The sequence below is a fragment of the Myodes glareolus genome, chromosome 11 (genome assembly GCF_982192425.1).
Source record: "Myodes glareolus chromosome 11, mMyoGla1.1, whole genome shotgun sequence".
In the NCBI taxonomy this organism is placed as follows: domain Eukaryota; kingdom Metazoa; phylum Chordata; class Mammalia; order Rodentia; family Cricetidae; genus Myodes; species Myodes glareolus.
The window spans coordinates 55,748,396-55,772,029 of record NC_142036.1 but is presented as its reverse complement, the minus strand read 5'-3'; the positions used below and the strand labels follow the sequence as shown (position 1 = coordinate 55,772,029).

The 23,634-nt window shown below is 45.1% G+C and overlaps 1 protein-coding gene across 19 annotated transcripts in view; it reads right to left on the bottom strand.

The window, feature by feature from the left end:
- Trim9 (tripartite motif containing 9) overlaps positions 1 to 23,634 on the bottom strand; it is a 110,023-nt gene that overhangs the window by 50,249 nt on the left and 36,140 nt on the right. For all 19 annotated transcript variants that reach the window (XM_087911768.1, XM_085697554.2, XM_087911770.1 and 16 more), the window contains exon 2: positions 1,428 to 1,523. In XM_087911768.1, the coding sequence (XP_087767894.1) occupies positions 1,428 to 1,523 (96 nt within the window). The remainder of the gene's footprint in view (positions 1 to 1,427; positions 1,524 to 23,634) is intronic.

Below are 23,634 nucleotides of genomic sequence, written 5' to 3'. Positions count from 1 at the left end.
ATATTGGTAACAGCATTTTCTTGTTCCAAACTCAGACAGGACACAGTAGCTTGCTGAGGACAGGGAGCTACATAGAAAATAAGGAAGTGTGGGCCCGTGGTATTCAAGTTGAAGCTGGCTATAACTTTTTCCCCCTTGACTTTAACCATGTAGTTCTTTCAATTAGCAATTCTGAAGTATGGGCATATATTAAAGGCCTCTGATACTTAATTCAACAACTTCCTTCAAAGACGGTCTTTGTCTGAGGCCACATTAGATGGAGCAGCAGTTCCTATGGATGCTCTGCTGGCAATGGTCTTTGAATTCTCAGAGAAAGTCCTTGAAGACTCATTTAAGGACTTGCTGCACCCTGTGTAGAGTGACGGTGGGGGTGGGGTGGGAGGGAGCCTTCCCTTGAAGACTCTGCTGTTTTCTTACGGAAAGAACACTCTGCTCTGACAGAAAGGCAAGGCGGGGGCAAGCCTGGGGCTGCACCATTTGTGCCAGCGTCGGCAAAGAAAGGGCTGATTGATAAACACTGCCGCTTTGGAAAACAGAAGGAAGTGTACAAAACTGCTAGGGAACCGACAGTTTTAACACTGGCTCGCATACCAAAAAAAAAAAAAAAAAAATCAACGGAACCAGTGTGTGGTGCTTTGAGAGCTGGCTTACATGAAGAATCCATTTCTGCTCTGACACGGGTTAAAGAGTCACTCAGTAGCCAGGGCGGAGTAAAGGTTATTTCCGGGAGGCAAACCTCGAAACACGTAAGAATGATAAACCGTGCAGAAGGTCATTAATTTGGCATCTCATATGTTCTATGGTTTCTCCCTTTCGGCTCTAGTGAAAAACGTAAAAAACATTTGCATTCTCAAGTGCTGGCTGACCTGCTGGTCACCATGTCCTGATAAGGCAATCTGAACCTGTAGTCGCCAGGGGACAGAGGCTAGAAAATGTACAAGTGTCTGGGACAAAAGAAACATTAAGATAGAGCAGGGAGAAAGAAAAGAAGAGAGAGGGAGAAAGGAGGGAGAGAGAAGGAAGAAGACGGGAACCGACTAGTTAATGTTAAGTAAAATGGGCCTTGGCTTCTGTAGGATTTTAGGAACTCAGGAATAATGGGGTTCGTAAGAAAATAGGCCTCTGTCTACACGCAACATGGTAGCGGACTCAAGGCAACAGAGTGGAAGGCAGGAAATGCCTGAGACAGACAATCCTGGCTTGTGGACAAAAGAGCTGATGCCTCAAGAAGGCGCACCTGTGAGGGTGGCCTCTGTGTGTCTGCCTGTGTGGAGGAGAGAGGGCAGAAAGAAAGAGAGGTTTCCTTGGAACACATCAAGTCAGAGGGTCTCAACCCACTTTGGTTGCTGTCAGCCCGCGCTGCACCTCCTCCCTTCCGCCGCACCCGGCAGATCCCACTCTTCAGCCCCGTAACCCCCACTCGGTACCTGGATCTGTTGCACCATGGTGCGGAGTTGCACCAGGAACTCCTTGGCTTCTTTGGCCCTGTCTGACAATCCGTTCAGCGCCTGGGATAGCTGGCTCTGTGGAGAGAAGGAAGGAAGGCCTGAGATGCGGTCACAGGGTCACATAGAGTTACTTCAAAACCATGGGGCCCCAAACTCAGGAGGCCTTGAACCTGCCCTGAGTCCTCTTGTTTGGGCCTTTGAGGTAGAGTGGGTGGGTGGGTGGGTTCTGGTACCTGGGCTCCTGAACATGTTATTCTCTGAAGCAGCAAATGTTTCTGGCCACAGAAGTCAAAGGCCTCGCTCCTTGATACCCACCTCGCGTGCCCTCATCTCGCTAGTTAATTAATCTTTTATTTCATTTGTGAAGGATTAAAAAAAAAAACAAACGAGCGAGTCAATTGAACTGATTCCTTCTGACGGTACTTAGCCCAAAGGTTCATTGGTCTGGGGTGGGGATAGGGGGCAGAAATAATGAAGACGATCAAGTGAGGGATGAAGAAGGAAGGTTTTGAGTGCTGGTGTGACGCACTGGGGCCACAAAACTGCTAAAGACAAATATAAAGGCCAGAAGAGAATTCCACCCCATCAAGCCCTCCTCCTTCTCCCAGGTGCACTGACTCTAGGTTCCCGGTCCCCACCCACATCCTGACCAAGGTCAAAGCCTCCTCTCCTCCTAACCTCCTACACCACCAAACCTCCTGTAATTCTACAGGGGCAAAGTTGAGTCCAGGCAAGCAGTGCTTTCCAGTCTTGACGACTGCTGAGGTGGCCACTGCCCAAACTGCTCATCAGTGGGACCTAGGTGAGGGTCTACCAGGGAACAAAAGGTCTAAGAAAGCTGATATGGGACCAGTGTGGCTGGGGTAGTTTCTCCTCTTTGGTTTCTGCCTTTGAAGCAGATCAGTATTTTCCAGGGAGGAGGTCACTACAGTAAGAGTGGAGGGGTAAGGACATGGGGTTTAGAGTCAGTCTTTCTGTTGGGAAGAACGAACTGCTACTTAAGCCCTCTGCTAGGTTTTCCATCCCTTGAAGCCCTTAGCAACAAATGGAATACAAGATTCCTTCTAGCAGGCTGAGAAAACCTACTGTCCCTCAGGCAATGGCAGACCTTCCTCTTTGCTCCTGTTTCCTGTGCTTTCTTGAGAGTCCAAAACCCATTCTTCTCCTCAATCAGCACAATGCCTTTCTTATCCTTTCAATAAAAAGGGAAAAACCTCAAAAAATTTCTCGGTCCTGTGATTTTTTTTCTCTTATATTTGTCTTAATAAATTTGTAGGGGGCACTGCATTTTGTTTAAATATGCAGTGGGTGGGAACAACATAGGAGGATAAAAAGAAAGCAGAATTGAGGGGTTAAATTCTGGCCCTGCTCTTTACTGTGTGACCCTGAGAAAGTTATCTGTGTCTGAATTACGCCAACAGGAAAAACAAGTATTATTTCAATATTTTGTCATCGGGCTCTGAATAAATGCAGGGCAGTGCTTAAGGGAACTATCCCATCTTATCGATGCTGCCAACTACCGACTATCCCATTTCATAGATGTTGCCAGCCATGACTGTTTACACGTTTATACATAGTTTGGCCTCTTGCATAAAATGAGAATTTTACTTTCTCTTGGATGGTGTGGGCATTGCATGAGATACTGTATTTGAAGGCCAGGACCCTTTAATGCGGTGTTTCCTTAATAAATGTTGAATGGTTTTAATTCATGTTTGCTTTCTTCATTTCTAGGCACCTAAACACCCAGTGATGAGGGATTTAATGAGTGGATTCCTCCATAATATCTGCTGGAAAACATTTCTGTTAACTTGTAGTTTGCTGTGTATTCCAGCCCCAGAAAGTGTGCCAGCACAACCGAGAGATAGTGCATAGTGACCCTGTGTTGCGAAGGGACCATTCATCTCTTTATTACTGTGTCTTAGTGATACCATCATTTGGAGGTAAATTATATCTTTAAGAACTGTTCTCAGGGGCTAGAGAGATGGCCCAACCATTAAAGACTAGGCTCACAAACAAAAATATAAGAACTGTTTCCAGGATCTCAGGAAATGAAAGAAGAAAGGGCACTCCCTGGAGACCACAGCAGTAAAATGAGAGACAGTTCTAAAGGGGGAGTCTGGTTTTCACAGTTATCCTTAGAACTCGTGCTTCCCCATTTTTCCCAAATGAATGAAAGTCTACTGGATTACAAAGATTTTCCTCTCTGTAGTAAATGGTCTTGGAGATTTGGGAGCAGGAGCCAGCTTCACTTGGCTACACACACATGAAACTACCTGATTTCTCACATTCCACCCTCAAAATTGATCGTGTCTGTGTAATGTATGCTTAGAAAAAGCTACGCTGAATTCTGGCAACAACTCTGTGGGCAAAGGTCCTTGCTGCACACGCATGCACTCAACACCTACAGAAAAAGCCAGAATCAGTGGCATGTGCCTACAATCCCAGTACAAGGAACCAGAGATAAGTGGATTCCTGGGGCTTGCTGGCCAGCTAGCCTCATTTAATTGATGAGCTCTAGGTTCAGTAAGAGACCCTGTCTCAAAAAATAAGATGGGAAGTGATTGAGTAAGTCAGTCAGCATCAGTGTCTGGCTTCTGTATGCTTTTATGTGTGCATATCCACCTGCGCAAGTGCACCCACAGAGCACACACATGCACAAAATACCCCTACACACACACACACACACACACACACAAATTTTTAAAATGTTATTGAGTCGTAGACAAAGAGTTCTGTCTTCATTCAGGATTTTATATGTCAGAGCAAAATCAATTCTTCTCTAGACTCAGTCTCTTTGTGTCTGTGTTGGAGGCTGGTGCCCGCCAACTGGCTGACAATTGTTTGGTATTTGATAAACAGTTATTTTGTAGGATAGAGATCTATAAGCCTTTCCCCTAAGCTTTGTCCACTTGCAGAATTCGGCCTCAGACAGAGAAAAACGTCAGGTAGCTATTTTTCAGTAGCAAATTCCTTATTGTAAGGATTTGTATTTGTTGCTTTTGTAGGATAACTTCCTGAGCATGTTTATTAGCCATGCCTGATTAAACATTATTACTTATTGATCTGGTTTGCTTAAAACATTTGAATTCTAGCCTCTGCTGGCATAGGTGTTCTGTATTCAGGACCACAGAGCAGGGCTGAGAATTTTCTGCTTGTGCACTGAGGGTGCAAATCCATGGGTGTGCGTTCTCCTCTGGGCATCCTTGGAGGGAGAAAGATACAGTTTCTAAGGGCTGTTTAGAATGTCTAAGTGGAGATGCTTTGATTTCCTTGGCTATTTGTTTTCTCATTCTAGACGGTTTCTGAAAGAGGAGGGGAGTGTTACAAAGAGGCAACTACAGGCATCTGATGGATTTCTTGGCTCAGGGCATGCTTGGAATAAACAAGCTCTCCCTGGAAGGAGAAACATTGTTTGAGTCTGAAATAGAGAAAAAGAGCCCTTCCTCCTCCTTCCTTCGTTGCTTGCCTATATGGGATGTTCTTGTGCGAGTGTTTAATGTTTGCATAAGTGTGATAGCCCATCAGAGAGGCTGGGAGGCTCCGGGCTTTGGGTGAAGCTGCTTTCACGGAGGTCATGGGGCTAGGAACACAAAGTCAACAAATCTTACCATGTTTATTGGTAATCTGATTCTGAGCTGTGTGCAGATCCAGGAAGGACGTTTAATCTGACACAGTCATATACAAACTTCTCCCATTGTCTTAGCTACTTTTCTTGTTTCTGTGATTAAAAGACAAACAAACAAACAAAACCCCCTAACACAAGTGACCTCTTAAAGGAGAAACAGTTTATTTTGACTCTCAGTTTGAAGGTACAGTCCATCATGGTGGGGAGGTCAAGATGGCAAGAGTTTAAAGCAGCTGGTCACACTGCATCCAAAATAGGGACGTAGAGAGCAATAACTACCTCTACCCAGCTAGCTTTCTCTTTAAAGTAATACATATATAACATACTTATTTATTGTTGTGAGTGCATTCAAGTGTGTGTGTGTGTGTGTGTGTGTGTGTGTACATGTACACTTGCACACATAGGCACACGTGCCACAGTGGCACATATGGAGGTGACAGGACAACTTTGTGGAGTCTTTTCTCAGTTTCCTTCTTTCTGTGGGCTCTGGGGTTTGAACTCGGGTTGCCAGGCTTGCAAAGTGAGCACCTTTACCCACCAACCCTTCTTTCTCACCCATCTTCTCCTTTTTATACAGTCTAGGACCCAACTCAGGGACACTGTGCAGGTCACTCTTAGGTTGGTTCTTCTCACTATGATTAACCTGATTAAGATTCCTCTAGGATGGTCCCGAGGCTGGCCTACTAGGTAATAGCAGATTCCACCCAGTTCACAATCAGCACTGAATCATACCCATCTTCATTGCAAAGATTTTTTTTATTGCCCCAGCTCTACTGGGACTCTCTGGAACCCCTTTTCCATTAGGCCTCAGCCTTGGTCTGGAGGACTCGGACTAAAGCAGTTGCGTCATATCCCGATGATGAACCCCTCCACCCACTTAAAGCACTTGCTTGAGGAAACCCAAGGTCACAGAAAAGTTTATTATTATCCAACACCTGAACATAGAGCCCTGTTCCCCAGTTTGTGACAAGAGAGAGGCTGACTTTCATAAGAGTCAGTAAGCAAACTTAGATGGGTTTCACGTAGACAAAGTGTCTCCTAACTCCGTTTTACAGTTTTTTGCTTCCTTGACTATATTAATCTCCTGCTCACCCCTCTCCATCTCCACAGTCTCCCCTTAACACCATCCTGCAGTCACCCTGGTACAAAGGGAAGTTGGGTTTAATTCTTGCTAGGCTGTTTTCTCTGTTGCAAGGGCAGATTGCCTACTAAGATTCTATCGCATCTTATCTAGCTTCTGGCTGTGTTTATTAGTGGCAATTGCTAACCCTGGCTGTGACCCAGGAAGATCCTGCATCCTTGGGTGATGAACTTCCCTTCTGAAAACATGTGAGAGAGACCCCTATAAAAGGATACTAGGTTTCCAAGCCCTCACATTTCTCATACATTACAAAAGCTCACCATGTTTAATCTGACTCTGACTTGTGCATGGGGTAGATTGAGGGAAGTCGTTCAATTTGGTACACCCTGACCCAGAATCTCCTATCTTTATCACCCAATCTGAACACATAAGCACACAGCAATAGCTAGTGGATGCATAATCCTATTTTCTTTCCTTTCTATAATAATTTAAATCTATGCCAACTTTTACTCATCTTTAGACCATAAAAATACATCAGAAAGTTATTATTCTATCAGATAGCAGCAACTGAATCAGATAGATAGGGCACCAGAGACCGTCATTACACCAGAGTTAAAAAGACAGACTTTAAAATCAGACAGAGCAGAGTTTGAATTCCAGTTCTGTGATCATGGATACATTTCTAACTGTAGTAGATACTGAGATGTTCTATGCATCCTCGGAGCTGCTGGAAGTACTGGATGCTGACAGATTACTCTTGTGTAGGGAACTCTTGTGATAAAGACTGTGCTCCCATCCAATGTTAAAAGACTACCCTACCTGTGGAATTCTTGTAGACTGGCTGAGGTCACTACAGGTCAACTCCCAACTCTGCTCAAATGACTTCTTCAGTTCCTTGCATATGGTGATGCCAAGAGTTCTAAATCATTATCCACCCCTAAGCAACTCTCGGAGTGTGTGTCCACTCAGAGAATCCAATCTAAACTTGAGACTCATCTTCAACACAAGGACAATAACAATGAGTGTATCGAAACAGTGTGACCAGGATGGTAGGTAGACAGGCACAGGAGGTGCTTAACAATGCTGGGCACATCAGAGTGTGCTCTGTTTATAAGAATAATATGGAACACATACAGAAATCACAAGACACTTTACTGCATGTCCCTCTCTGGGTTTTGGTCAATTACACTTCTTCAAATACGGAGGTATGTTGTAGGACTTTTGTCACACAACCTGGAATACCTCTGATGTGGGATTCCCCTCTGTGTGCTGTGATTAGCATTAATGAATAAAGAAATTGCCTTGGCCTATTGATAGGGCAGAACTTAATGCTGGGAGAAAGAAGGGTAGAGTCACCACCAGAGTCAGATGTAGAACTTTCCCGGTAAGCCACAACCATGTGGTGATACACGGATTAGTAGAAATGGGTTAAATTAAGATGTAAGAGTTAGCCAACAAGTCGGTAGAGCTAATGGGCCAAGCAGTGATTTAAGGAATACAGTTTCGATGTGATTATTTCAGTTCTGGGCAGCCGGGACAAACCAGCAGCCTTCCTGTTACATTACCTCCTGTTGGGTATTGCCCCATTGTTATCCTTGGTCATGTGACTTTTGTCAGCCTAAAGAGACCTTGTGGTTTTTATGCAGCTCTTTTGCTTGTTCATCTTCGATATACAAATCAGTGGTGGATTGATAAATCAGCTCTCAAAAATGATTTTGAAAAGAGTTGACTTTACAACATGACACCACTGGATTGACAAGAGATATTTTTGAGTTGTAAGTTGGTATAAGTCAGGCTAGCCCACCATTGGGCTTATCTCAGAGAGTGGCAGAGAGCTTCAGAATGAGGAGATGTGTGAGAACCTCAGACTGTCTGCCACACAGTATGAGCGAGAACTAAACTTTGTTTGCTAGGACACTGAGATGTTGGACATTGTTTGTGACTGAAGCAGAACTAATACAGAAAGCAATTAGCAATTATAGTTTTTCTTTTTATGATTTATTAACTTAACCAATGTCTGTGGAATATAAACACAGCAGATAGCAACCTGTGCTAGGAAAAAAAATAATTAAATGTTTTGCCTTGATGGCATAAGACTGTAAATCCTAGCTACTCAAGTTCAAGGGCAGCTGAGATAGGGAGTAAACAGGGAGAACCTGGGCCAATCAGAGAGAGCCTTTCTCAAAAGGGTAAGTGAAAAGAGGCCTGGGGTTATAGTTCAATGGTAGAAAGCTTGCCTAGAGTACATGATGCCCTAGGTTCAATCCTCAGTACCACAATTCCATACATACACATAGACACACATACACAGACATACACACACAGACACACACATACACAGACCACACGGACGCACACACATACACAGACACACACATGTACACACAGGCATACATGGACACAGACATACACTGCTATACACGGTCACAGACAGATACACATAGACACACACACATATATAGACACAGACAGACACATACACAGATACACACAGACACAGACACACAAACACACACATACACAGACACATACACAGTCACACAGACACAGACAAACACACACATATACACACACACACGGACACAGACAGACAGATACACACATACACAGACATACATGGACATACACAGACACACACACACACACACACACACACACACACACACACACGAAGGAGGAGGAAAACAGACGAAGGCTGGCGTGATGAAGCACAGTGTGAGGAAACACAGTTATTCCAGTCTTGGGAGGTTAGAGTCAGTAGGGTCTACAGTTTGAAGCCAGCCTGTGCCATGTAGCAAGTTCACTGCCAACCTGAGTTACAAAGGGAGACCCTGTTCCCCCAAATCGTGAGCTGGGTAGATAGCTCAGGGATGGAGCGCCTGCCTAGCATACACCAAGCCTTGGGTTTGATTGCAAGCACTGAAAGATAATCACAAATATGAGTCCTACTTATTAGGACAGTCGTCTACTAACCAGGCACAGAAATACAGCTTCAAGCAAAAAGGATAAATAAATACAATAGCCGGGTGGTGGTGGCTCGCACCTTTAATCCCAGCTCTTGGCAGGCAGAGGCAGGAGGATCTCTGAGCTGGAGGGCATGTTGGTCTACAGAATGAGTTCCAGGACAGCCAGGGCTACATAGTGAAACCCTGACTCAAAAACCCAATAAACAATAATAGCAGTGACCCACTTCTTCAACAAGACACAGCCAGTTCTGGTGAAAATTTGAACTCTAGATAATATTCTGCAAAGTTGTGACCCATCAAATTTTAGAAATTTCTACTCTCCAGAAAGCAGGCTCTCAAACTAAAGACCTATTTCTACACAGGCTTTTTTCTTCATTAAGCCAAAAGGAACCACTTCTGGCCTCAAGACACAATAAAAACAATCTGCCCTTTGCCCAGAGTTTGCAGTTTCTTAGGTGAAATGAATTGGCTGGGCTCCTTGGCTCCTTGCTAGGCTGTCCTTGCCGCCTTCTCCTCACCCTGAACACACTGTACCTGCAGCTGGGGCAGCACTCTGCTCTCTGAAGCCGCGGGAAATCGTTTTGAGAAGAGCCAACAGACTTAGGATCACAATTTTTCAGCTCTCGAGACAGACAATTTCAGGTACACAAATGAGGACTTTCGGTGACCAATGAAAGCATGCTATTAGAAATCAATGTCATCGAGTCAAACGATCGTGGAGATGTACTTTTTACACGGGGAGGTTCTCTCTTCTCCCTTCCAGACTCAGGGTTAGTGCTAAAACAGGGAAGCCTGCTCATCAGCCACTCGAGTTTCTAGAAAGATCTATCTAGCTAGTGAAGAGAGGAGTTTTTATTTAAGAATTAACTTTTTCCTTATTTTAAAAACAGAATTCATTTCAGGAATACTAGGTAATGAATTTGAAGGGGCAACCCCTCAGTTTAATCCGAGACATACTGTAACTTTAAAACAATACCTTGAAATTTACCTTTGGAACCTTGTGTATGTTTATATGCAAATCTAAATGTCCTTAAGTAGTGAGTATCTTGAAATGAAATGGCAATTGCTGACCTTTTCATTTAATGTTACTTAATAATTTAATTTGATAAGTTTGTAATATAATTTAATATCTTTTTTTCAATAACTACAAAATGTTTAGACAGTACTCACTGTATGATAAGAATTGTTTATAATATTTTAAATATATTGTCTCATTAGGATTTTGAGACTTTTTTGCAGCTGATAGAATCAAACAGGGAGGCTAAGAGTTCTGAAGTCATACTTTTAAGAAGCATAGCAGGGCTTCCAGTACAGGCAGTCTGGGGCCAGAATCCATGCTATTAACTTCAAAGATGCAGTGTAAGACACTCTATACATCACCACAATTTATATGATTAATCTCTTGTTTTACGATTTAGATTGCTGTCCCATTGTTGGAAAAAGTTGAAATGAAATTTATGTTGTGGCTATTTGAATACTGTAAATTATTCATGCTTCTAGAGGTGAACATGCTTGACCAACAAACACCCACATTTAGAGGGTTTTGAAAACCAAGTTATCCATTCTTTGGTTGAGAGACATACATGGATCCCCCTGGGAAGGGGAAATAGGCAAGATCTCCTGAGTAAATAGGGAGCATGGGGGTGAGGGAGAGAGTGGAAGGGAAGGGGAGGAGTGGGAGGGAGGAGGGGAACATGAGGGATCAGGGTAAGTTGAGTTGGGGGAAGGACAGAAAGGGAAAACAATGAAAGAGATAGAGGGAGCCATTATGGGGCTATCGAGAAACCTGACACTAGGGAAATTCCCAGGAACCCCAGTTAAGAATCTAAGCAATAATGGAGAGGGTGGCCTGAACTGGCCTTACCCTGTAATCAGATTGATGACCACCTTAATTGTTGTCATAGAACCTTCATTCAGGAACTGATGGAAGCAGATGCAGAGATTCACAGCTAAGCACTGGGCCAAGCTCCCAGAATCCAGAGAGATTCTGGATTGGAGAGAGGGAGGAACAATAATATGAGAAGAGGGGTCAAGACCATGATAGGGACACCCACAGAAATGGCTGACCTGAGCTAGTGGGGGCTCACTGACTCTGAACTGACAGATGGGGAACCTGCATGGAACCAAACTAGGCCCCCTGAGTGTGGGTGACAATTATGTAGCTTGGGCAGTTTGTGGGGCCACTGGCAGTGGGACCACTATTTACCACTAGTGCATGAACTGGTTTTTTGGAGCCTATTCCCTGTGGAGGGATACCTTGCTCAGCTTAGAAACAGGGGGATGGGCCTTGGTCCTGCCTCAATGTGATATGACAGACTTTGAGACTCCCCATGGGAGGCCTCACCTTCTCTGAGGAGGGGATGGGGGAATGGGGGAAGGTGTGGGGAGCAGGAGAAGGGGAGGAAGAGGGAACTGGGATTGGTATGTAAAATAAAAATAAAAGGTTGTTTAGTTTAAAAAAGAAAAGAAAATGGAATCTCAGTTCTCAAATTTACACTTAGATATTGCCAGTGTGATATTTAATATTTAGTTGGGGCAAGAAACACGCTTCTCTCCAAGCTTCCTTAATGAGCTTTTCCTGGCTAAGGGGAAAAGTCTCATTCAAGCTATTTGCAGAGCATTTGGGAGACGTCCTGGCATTCAGAGAGCTGCCTAGGCATTTGTTAAATAAGCTCTTTCCTTCACTGCCACTGCTGTTGAGAGGCTTTGTGGCCCAGAAGGCCGGAGCCCTGCCTTGGAAGAGGCAGTGTCTGTTGGAGAGGAACTGAAGTCGAGGCCTACTTGTTCTAGTAGGTCGTATTCTAAGTCTCTGGTCCACAGAATCCCTTCATGTTGTGGACGGATTCATGCTTATGAACACTTCCAGTAAACAGTCAATAGACACCTAAGAATACGGTCTTCTCTTACAGATGAACATACACAGGATAAAAACACATGACACATGCTTCAGAAATGTCATTAAACTGAGTAGTTGGGTAATTTGGATAACTTAGGTTTTCCAGTTAGAATTTTAATAGATATCCACAACCCTCAAGTCACTTATAAAGGACCAATAGAAAGATCCCTCCCTTTTCTCAGAATGGGGGATGGGGAGCATTCCAACTTGACATGACCCAGAGTTGCTTGAGGGACTCTCAGTTGGGGGATTGCTCGGATCAGACTGGCCTGTGCCCATGCCTGTAAAGAACTGTCTTGATTAAGGGTTGCTGAGGAGAGCTCAGCACACTGCGGATGGTAACATCCCAGTGCAGGTGGACCTGGGCTGTAATGAAAGGCTGGCTAGTTGTGAGCCTGAGAGCAAGGCAGCAAGCAGTGTTTCTCCTTGGTTTCTGCTTCAGGACACTGTGCTTGGACTTCCCTCAGCGATGAATTGTGCCGCGGAAGTAGAAGCCAAATAAACCATTTCCTCCGCAAGTTGGTTCCGGTCAGTACGGCATCAGAACAGAGAGCAAAGGAGGACCAACACCGTCCATGTGGAGGACATGGCTGCCCTCCATGCGGGCATTGCCGTTTTGGGGCTCTTTTACTGGGGTAGGCAGAGAATTGGGGTCCTGGGGAAAGAGGCAGGTTCTTAAAGAGACAACCTGAAGCTTTCAAATGCTCAGGTTTCATCAGTCCTCAAACTGCTTGTCACTGATGAGTTAAAAATGAAGCAGAAGAGAAGGTGGAGGTCCTAGACCAGCCACTGAGCTAAAGGGTCTACTGATGATGGTAAACACAGTATTACCTTCCTGATTCAAGGCTAACCAAGGATAAACGTAAACTCAGCTAGCGCTCTCCTGTCTCAAGCGCTCATCCTGAAGTCGAGGCCATCCTGCAACTGACAGAAAAGCTAAACCCAAAAGAAATGGAATGTGATTGTTTCTTTCCTGGTTGGCCCATCATCCTGGGTAGGCTCGGTTGTCATAGCTACACTAGTAAAAATCTCCAAAAAAAAAGTGGACAGACTGAAGCACCAGGCCCCTTGCTCTCTCCTGACGTGGCCAACTTGACCCTACAAGTTCACCCTTCTAGGTCTACCCTATTTAAAGCTCCCGTCTCTCCCTCTGGTTTCTATTTTTTGGGACTGTGTTCTGGGAGAGGCATCCTACCCTTAGATAACCTCACTGAGAACCAAGGGGATGCTCCAATTTCTGGATTGCACTTCCCCACACCAAACCGACTTTTCTCTGCAATGGAGACCCAAAAATGTTCAAAACCTAGTCACATGGCAATCCCTGTCTGCCAGGCTGAGTCTCTCCCACAAACAAGTGGTTTTACACATCACATTTTGGAAAAAGTGGCTGTGATCCTTACTCTTGACAGTCACCTTGTTGGGATTTCGGATCACCGTGAATACAAATCTCTGGGTACGCCTTTGAGAGATTATTCAGATTAAATTAGTTCAGGAAGATTATACTAAATATGGGTGGTACCACGATAGACTGAGCTCCCTGGTTGAATCTAAGTGGGGGGTGAGCGCCAGCATTCATCTTTCTCCGCTTCCTGTCTGCAGACACAATGTGCCCACCCACCCCCTGCTCCTGCCTGCATGTGTTTCCTGCCATCTGGACTGGATCCCCTGGATCTGCAATTCACACAGACCCTCCCTTCCTTCAGTCGGGTTTATCACACCAAAGAGAAACGCAAGCAAGGTAGAGGCAGTTCTTCAGGGCAGCAGGAGAGTCTAGACCCCAGAGTGAGGAGCGCCGTAACTCACCGTCTCTGCCCACATCTTCACCAACCCTGAAGAGTCCTCTACTTTTCAGAGTGGTACAAACACAATAAAGCCTGTGACACACAGGAGTCCCTTCTGGCCAAGTCATACCGCCACTAGGGTAAGGCTAGCATGTGGGCACGTGTGGTTCATTCCTTCCTTTGACTGTGAGTCTGAGACATTTGTTCCTTTCATATCAATGACAAAATCCACAGACATCCCTGAGAATCTTCATATTACATTTACAAAGCTCCAATACGGACAAAGCCCATTGTCCTTAACTCAGCGTTTCCTGTTACTACCTTTTCACAGGCAAATTAAAGAATGACCTTTTCATTGTTGCTGTTCTTGTTTTTTGAGAGGGTTTCTCTGCCTAAGAGCCCTGGCTGTCCTGGGATACCCTCTGTAGCCCAGGCTGGCCTTGAACACACAGAGATCCTCCTGCCTCTGCCCCGTAAGTGCTGGGATTAAAGGGGTGCACCCCCATCGCCCAGCTAAAACACAATCTTATTCTAATAGCTGATAAACTTTGGGGTATCTTAGATTGTGTCTACATTAGAATAGATTTTGCCTCACTAGGACTGATAGCTTTGCTAGGATTCAGTATTTACGGGCTGATTCCCACCTATAACAACACTAAGAAGGGTCATCAATATTACCCAGGAAAATGGATTTAACCGAGTCTGACTTTTTTCACCCTTCTGCTCAATATCTCTATCAACCTGTTTCCATGCAGCTCCATCCTGGTGGAACAGGAATGGTTTCCATGGCAACAGTTTTCTCCCAGGGAGGTAGGCGCTAAGGTTTGACTCCCACAGAAATGCATCTTGCCATGGGATCTGATTTATCTCGTGAGTGACTAAATAACTGTGATGATTTCCAAAGAAGAGCCTGCGACAGGGTGCACGAGCTGGGGCCGGTAGTGCGAGGTGATGGCTGGACCTCCTGCAGACACCACACAGGGAAAGAGGCCCGGTGTGCAGCAGTTCCGGAGCCTCCCTCCCGGGACCCGGATGAATATCTGGAGCTCTCCAGCAGGGCAGTGGTGGTTCAGCCTGAGACAGACAGACCGGGTTTGATCGAACGCCACGCTACCCACCGCCTGCCTTTGCTTATATTTCCTTGAAAAGATGAGCTCTTCCGAAGGCAACCAGGAGACAGGAATTTCTAACTATCTGCTGCTCTGTTAAGGTTATGAGTTACTATGGTGCATTCACCTCCACTTCCCTTTCTTACCAACCTGTGTTCCTTTACCACTTTACTTTAAAATTATATCAAATCATCTCAAATGCATTTATTACATTAAAAATGATGATAAGTGTTACGAAAAGCTCTCACTCTAGTGTGCTAGAATTCACCCAGCTGGGTTCCATGTGACTTCACATCCCTGAGAGCACTGAGCCCAGGGCCCAGGGGTTTCTTCTGAAAGATGGCCTTCCCCGCTGACCCAGCCGGCTCTGCTGAGGGCAGGTGATGTCCTCAGCACAGACTGGAGGAGGAATCACACCCAGCCTCAGGTACCCAAGACTGCTTCTCGCACCTCTGCGGAGGGCAGAGAGAGGCCGCATCAGCCCTGCACGGCACACATGCTAAGAGAACTGTTTCGAAGCCATGGTGAGCAGGTCCCTCAGCCCCTCTCCTGGGCTGTGCCCACTCAGCAGAAGATAATGGCTGCCGTGTGCCGTAAGTTCTGGCCTCTCCACTGGCATCTTGCCCTCAGCCCATCCCTTGGGGCTATCCTTACTCCTCCGTCAGAAACCCATTATCCTTTCATGGAAATTCGTTCCCATGAAATTTTTATCGAAGCCAAAGGTTTCTCTTTTAAATCTTTCATTTCTGATTGTCCAGCGAGACTCTGCGGTTCAAAGAGCTTCTGTAATACTGGCCAGGGTGGGAGCAATGCTTCTGAGGGAAGGAGGCCTTGAAGTTGCTCTGTTGTCACTGTTGGATAAAAAGCAAACCTGACGTGGTTTTGTAGGATGTAATTTTTTTTTCCTCCTATGGGCTTCTTCCTCTTTGAAATATCCCTCAGAGGCCATTGACGACCTGGTTCTACCAGCAATGGTGGCAGACCTGAAGTCCGCACACCATGACCCTTCCCAGGATGCTGAACATGACCTGCTTCATTGTAGATCTGCTGAAGGCTACTTCTACTTCAGACCTGGTCCCTGTTTTCTGCATGAGCCCTGGACATATAGGGCTGGCCTTCTTATCTGCTGCTTTTAACCTTGACTTCTCTCTGATCCAGGTGTGTGTGTGTGTGTGGTCATGCATCTCCCCCTCTGCCCCACCCCCACCAAACCACCATCACAGGCATAAATCATTTAGGTTCTAGGTGTACATCATTCAATGATAGTACACTTGCCTAGCGTGGGCCGAGCCCTGGGCTTAATCTCTCACACTGAAAAACTAAACACAGCACAGTAGTTAACACCGCTCACAAAACCTTGCTCAAATGCAGCCCTGAAATTTCACCTGCGTATATAGCATCCTCCTTCCTCTGATGCTTTCACTGGAGTACATAGTGTTTGTTTCTCCTTTCTGTTTTTTGACAAGTGTCTTCTTGATTGCGGTGGTTGTTGGACTAGGAAATGTCCTCCATATCTCAGGCATCTGAATCTTAGGCCCTGGTTGATGGGAAGGTTGTGGAACCCTCAGAAGGCAGAGTCTTGTAAGCGGAAGTAGGTTACTGGGGGCCAACCTTGAAGTTTAGTCTGGTCCCACTTCCCGTTCACTCTCTGCTTCCTGACTACAGGGGCGCTGTGACCAGCTGCTCCCTGTTCCTGTTGCTGTGTCTTCCCTGACATGATGGCGTGAGCTCCTCTTTGTCAGCCAGAATGAACCCTTCCTCCTTTAAACTGCTCTTCTTTGAGGTGTCTGGTCACAGCAACAAGAACAGTAGCTAGCACAGGTGTCTTCCGGTTAGAACAACCGCCTCTGCCCACTTCCAGCTGAGTATTTAACGGAAACTCAGGTTAACTAGCGGACAGTCGATTGGAGTTAAGTGTGTGAAGAAGCAAAGGGTAAGGGGAGGAGGAAGTAGATAAAACGTATTATTTTGAGTCGAGAAAGCCCGAAGGAGAAAGACAGGGGTGCAGGAACAATAGAGAGGAGAGGGTGGTAATGGCGAATCAATCCCACACCAGTTAGATTTTAAAGGGGTATTTATTTTGGGGGGTAAACTTACATACACATAAACCATCAGGAAAGGAGCCTAGTCGCTGGAGCAGGAGCTGGAACCAAGCGCCGGAACCAAGAGGCCCAGCCGAGGATTGCTGCTCTTTTTTTTAAAGAGAAATATACCACGCCCCAGTGGGCTGGTATTTCAGCGGCTATTGGCTGACAGAGCGGAAGGCGCTCTCGGGCTCGTACTTCAGCGACTATTGGCTGAAGGAGCGGAAGATACTCCCGCAACAGGGTGGGAGAAGTGGGGGAAAGAATCAGGCTGGGAATCCAGAGGTAGCACTGTTGTGTTAGTGACCCCAAAAGATCAGTTATCAGGCCTGGCATGTTTGCAGCCCAGAAAGCTGGGGACTGTTAATGCAAAACAAACAAACAAACAAACCCCCACAGGTTTCATCTTATAGGAACAAAAGATAGTTTGTTCGGGAGCCATTTTGTGCTTGTGGCTCAGGAACACAGGTGTAGGTTACCCCAAATTCCATGTTACATGGGAGTAGTTTCATAGTTTTGCAGAACAATGAGAGTCATTGGTAAGTATATAAGAGAGGCCATTGCAGCAAAACGGGGAAGCTCTTCTATAGGCCTAAGATGCTTGCTGTCTGCTGACAATTTTAGCTTCGGGGTTGGTGGAAGCCAGTGGGTCTGCCAAGCTGATTCCAGAAGGTTTTTTTATATATATTAGTGACAGGATTAGTTCTGACACAGAGGTGGGCAAGCAATGGCTGCCGGGAGCGGGCTCAAAGTAGCCCAGGATAAGATAGATTTTGGGCCCGTAACCTTCCAGTTTTTCCACAGCACGGCAGCCAGCCACCTACCCTGGGGACAGCAGGACCACATGTGGGGACCATGGCATTAGAGAGACGGTAAACAGCTCCTCTCAAGGTGGCATAAAGTAAACCCTCCTAAGCCCATCCACCTCCACCCCACTCTCCCTCCCTCCATCCTTCCAGCCTTCCGTTTATCCTATCTTTTGGTGGTTTCAATTCTTTGGTTGAACCCTACCCAACACAGAGGATAAGATGGTGTGGAATGATCCAGTAGATGGTCCCACACCCAGGAGGATGTAGGTAGCACAAATAAACATGATGGCTTATTTAAAAAACATAAAAGAAGACATGATGTCGGGGAAGGTAGAATGGTGGGGTGGATCTGGAAGGAGTCAGGGGGAAGGCTAGTGTACATCCATTATGATCAAATTATATTTCATGGAATTCTCAAGGAATTAATAACAACACAATGTGCTTTCTAAAGGTGTGAAAACCATCTAATTCTAGAATAAGCAAATTAGATCTCCTTTGATGACAAAGAACATTGTGTATATAAATAATCAAAACCCCAAACTCACCGAGATGCCACTTCACCCCCACTAGGATGAACACAATAAAGGAGGCAGATGGGAACAAGGGTTGGTGAAATGATGAAATTAGAATGTTTGAGCCTTGCTGGTGAGTGTGCACAATGGTGCGGCTGCTACAGAAGGCGGAGTGGTGGTCACTCAGGGAGGCGGAGTTACACAACGACTTGGCAATTTATTCCTAGGTTTGCCTCAAACAGCTAAAAACACATATCCGCACAAAAGTGTTCATACTGGCTAAGCTGTGGAGACAATCCAAATGCCCAGCAAAATGATAAATGGATCCAGAGACTGGAACACACTACAGTTGAGAGAAAAGAAGCAGGAGGCTCCCATCTACGTGACTAAGTGGATGAGCCTTCAAAGCGTGATGACCGGAAGAAGCCAGGTGGAGAAGGCCGCATGTTCCATGGTCCCAAGCAAATCTAATGTCCAGGATGAAAAAGTGAAAAAGTAAATGAGTTGTCAGAGGCAGGGGTGAGTGCGAAGTAGAGAGTGATTGCTGATGAACACTAGGTTTCTTGCCAGGGAGACTGAGAAGGTCCTCGTTTAGATGGCTGTGTTGTCTGTTCAATGCAGTGACTATTCTAAAACCTGCCAAACTGGTGACCGCTTTTGGTAAATGAATTGTATCTCCATAAAGCTATTTTAAAAAATGTAATGTGTTCCTAGTAAATCTACCGGGCTGAGATACAGAAAACCTAAATGAGATTGGGCACGTGGGAGGTTACACTTTCCATGTGAGCTAGTGAAATCACGAAGCCTTGATGTCATTGCTGCAAATAGAGTTCTGCTCGCTTAGAATGAAATTTAGCTCAGACTTCTTATTAACTCTTTCTTACATCTTATATTAGCTCATTATTCTTGTCTGTGTTAGCCACGTGGCTTGGTATGTTTTTTGGCAAGGCAGTCACATCTTGCTTGCTCTGTGTCTGGCTTCCTCTGTGTCTGGGTGACGAATGCAGACTGACTCTTTCTCTTCCCGGAATTCTCCTGTTCTCATTGCCCCGCCTCTACTTTCTGCCTGGCTACTGGCCAATCAGCATTTTTAAAAAATACAATCGATAGGGTATAGACCATTGTCCCACAGCACTGCCGAGTCACCATCCCACCAAAGGCCCCACGAAAAGCTACCTGACTGCCTCTGCTTCCGTGTTCATGACACACCCAACACTGACAAGCTTGAGAAGTCTGGCCTGGAAGGCCAAAGAGAAACAGCATGGGTTGTGACTTAAGGGCTGTGAGGCCTCATCTAGGAAATGCATTTGTATAGATATCTGTATCTGGTAAGAAAATACCACGAGAAAGGTACCAGACATTAGGGGAAAACCTGGATCATTTTATATTTTTATATTTGCTTGGCAAGAGAGAAAATACAAATAAAATTTCAATTGGGAGATAAATGGTTTGAGTATAATTTTCTATACCATTTCACAATGAAAGAACAATTTATTTTGAATATGTGTGTGTGTGTGTGTGTGTGTGTGTGTGTGTGTGTGTGTATGTGTGTATGTATTGAGAGTTCCTGGAAAGAAGTTGTCTTGACAAAGGCCAATGGATTAAAACTCCAATGGCTGCAGACAACTTGGAATGAATGCTGCAGGCCCAGGGTTTAGCTACAATTTTTCCTGGGCTACCTTTAGCTCCACTAAAGAGCCACTTCTTGCATACCTCTGAATCAGACCTAACATCCTGAAAAAAGCTAAAATCTGTTGGAATGTGTTAACTCAGAAAGCCCTATCCTCCTCTAGGCAGAAGGTGATGGGGCCTATTTGCCTGCCTGTAACCTGCATCTTTAGTGTTTCCATCAAAGTCTTTTTAAACTGTCTTGGTTGCGCTGTCCTGGTTCTATTATCACAAAATCTCCATGAAACAACCTCCACATTTCACATAGGAATTTAGGGTCGCCTAAGTCTTTGTTGCTGGGCCATGGCCACTCATATGTGACTCTAGAATAAACTACTTCTAAGTCCCTTTGAGGTAAGAGTGGTGTTTTTGCATTAAATTTTTTCCAATTGAAAAATCCACTTTGCAGACCTTCTGTCTGTCTGTTATACTCTCCCTTGCAGCAACCATAGGTGTTATTTTTCTCTCTGATTGACATTTTGCTCCAAAATGTCATTTCCTAAATTTTACTCACCCTTGTTAAAGCTAAGACACTGAAAATACGGCCGTATCAAATTATACGCGCCAACTGTCTTATGCCAAGGGGCTTTGGGATTAGATGATTGATTGTCTAGTAGCTTAGGGGGAGACTCTTGTGATGTGGGATTCCCCTCTGTATTCTGTGATTACCATTAATGAATAAAGAAACTGCTTTGGACCTATAGCAGGGCAGAACTTAGTTAGGTGGGGAAAACTAAATTGAATGCTGGGAGGAAGAAGGCGGAGTCAAGGAGAAGCCATGGAGCCTCCGCCAGAGACAGGTGCTCTAAAATTTTGCTGATAGGCCATGACCTTGTGGTGAAGCACAGATTAATGGAGATGGGTTAAATTAAGATGTAAGAGTTAACAAATAAGAAGCTAGAGCTAATGGGCCAAGCAGTGATTTAAATGATACAGTTTCTGTGTGATTATTTCAGGAGACTAGGCAGCCAGGAAATAAACAAGTGGCCTCTGTACAACACCCTTGCCTCTTTGAACACTCTCTGCCTTTTGAATATTACATGCTCATAAGGTTCAGGCCATGCTGAGAGCAAAGGCCAGTCCCAAGGTTTCTCACCTCACAGGTCTCACAGACAGGAGCAGACTCACTGTGACAGTCTAGGAAGAGAGCTACGAATCTTTTCCCCAGCGCAGTATCAGGATGCTGAAGGAGAGGTTTTCATACTTTCTTCCTGAAGGGGTGTTGTTAAGAAAGCTCATATGTATCCATCTGTCTGCCTGTCTGTCCATTTATCAGATCCTTCCTGGAGAATAGACTAGGTGAAAGACATTGGCTCATTACTGTAAAGCCAACACAACCCAGGCTCTGGTCCTGAGGAGCCAGAATTCCAGAAGAGAGGCAGGCAGGCAAATGAACACAGAAGAGTGTTACAGTGTGCGTGTTAATGTAAGCATCAGAAACGGAAAGTCATGCCCAGTGTGGACAGAAGGTGCTGCGGGGACAGCGCAAGGAAGCAGAAGACTCTAGACTGGGGATAGGGTTTCAGAGAGGCCCCAGACAGCTGAGATTCGAGAAGGAAACTCAGCAGGAAGAGGTAGGGGGGGTAAGCAGCCTAGCCAGGCAGGGGCTGTGGGCAAGGCCACAGGGAGAGATGGTGCAGGGATGTCTGGGTGCTTTTGTTCTTTGCACTAGTATCATTTCTAGCTTGTTAGGCTTCCCAACTAGCAACTGCATACACTGTTCTGTTTCTATTGCACTCACTCAGGGATGGTCTGGAATAATGTCCCATTAACACCGGTCCCCTGTGTCCAGGGCTCCATGAGGCAAGTCTTACAGTCAATTCGGGTATCTGTTTACCCTAAATGTTGAGTCCTTTGTTGTGTTATTACCATGTTAGCACACCACTGTTTCAGAAAGCCTTGAGGATTTTTTCAGTTTGGCCTGAGTGATTGAGGAATTTGAAAGCAAATGACTGGGTTGGATCTAGAACCTATAAACTAATACTCACCATATATCATCACACCATTTCCAAGAATAAGGCTTGCATAAACACCGTGATAGGCTTTTCATATTCATTTATCCAGATTGAGAAGATCACATCAGGGCTTGCAGTGACTAGAAGCAGAATGCAGAAAACCCCTGTCTGTGAAATGTTTATTTACCATCTCTCTCTCCATGTCTCTTTGCTCTTTCTTCATCCTTGCTCTCTTTTGTCTTCATCTCCGTTGCCTTCTCTTTCCCCTCCCTTTCTTGCTGCCATTCTTAGTCCTGTTTTCCTCGGTCTGCCTTTGGCAGGGTTATGAGAACAGGAGAAATGAACTGGCCAGACAAAAGGGTAAAGACCCCCAAAGCAGTTCTGCCTCTTGTGTTTGGCTGGAAACTGGAAATGGCTTTGATCCTATCCAGAATTATGTACCAGATGGAGATCAGAACTGAAAGAAATGTTTAGGGTCGTTAGTGCATGGGTTGGGTTCTTGCTATCTTTCTTGTCTTTTTCCTTAGCAAACTAATGAGCATCTGAGAGTGTGTTAGAAAGTCCAGTCCAGACAGAAGGGTGGAGAAGCTGGATGTGCCTATGGGTGGGACAACTGAAGCAGGCTCACCTCCAGCATGCTGCAGCCCAGTAAAGCCTTGTTGATGCCAGAAACGGATTTTCATTGTAGCTCTTTCTTGGGAGTGGCTTCTGCCACACGGGACTCATGCTTTTGTTCTCGTAAGTTCCTCTCTATAATAATACTACTTTCTAAAAACTAGCCTTTCTCTTCATAAAATTCATTCCTCACGTTCTCATGATGAAAGGACTCAAGAGCCACTGTCTGGGGTGGCTTTGGCATCTGTGGATTGCTGGAACCCTAATTCATCCTGTGAAGCTCACCGAAGACAAACAAGCCTCTACTGTATTTAGGAGCCCTGGCTGTCCCCCTTGATATCAAAGGACCTATGGTGCTCTTAGCTAAAACTATGGCAGTAGAGACAAATTATGCAGAGGAGTTTAGGTTGGGTGGGGTAAGAGCTAGCAGGCTTTGCCTGGAATGCCTCCACTGCATACTGAAGGTGGAGGAATTTTTACACAAAGCTCTCGAGAAGACATGCATTTATATAACTCACCAGCGTGGGTGTAATTAGCAGAGGAACATAATACAAATAGCTCAATTTTCCTAAACCACCATTGTTAATGAGCTATAAATATGGACTCTCTAAAGAAAAGGATGGGATAGGCAAGCCATCCGCATTCAAGGCCTTTGGTATAACAGTGGCAATGATCTAGCTACTGAGTTCCACTAAAACTCCTATCTGGTTTGGTGTCAAATTAATTCTCTTAACATATATTTTCCCAAAGTCACCATGGTTTAAAAGAGAGAAATATGTTTGCTTGTAAACAGGGTAGAGCAAACTGACGGACTCCTTAACCAGTAGAAGAACCCCTGACAAGGGTGGGATCCAACTTCTGTGCTTACAGTTAGCAACTAACTTTTGGAGCTAATAACATGTGTTCAAAACCCCTTTTTATGCCTGGTGTGTGCCTGATAGACTTTCTCTTCCCCTGGGAATTTAATTTGATGATCAATAGCTCCAGCTCTTAGAGTTATTTCCGGTTACTGTTGCTATTAGCAACATAAGTTTATCTTTAATCCCTATAGATTAAATTTTGAGAAGAAAGGCGGAGATGGTTGC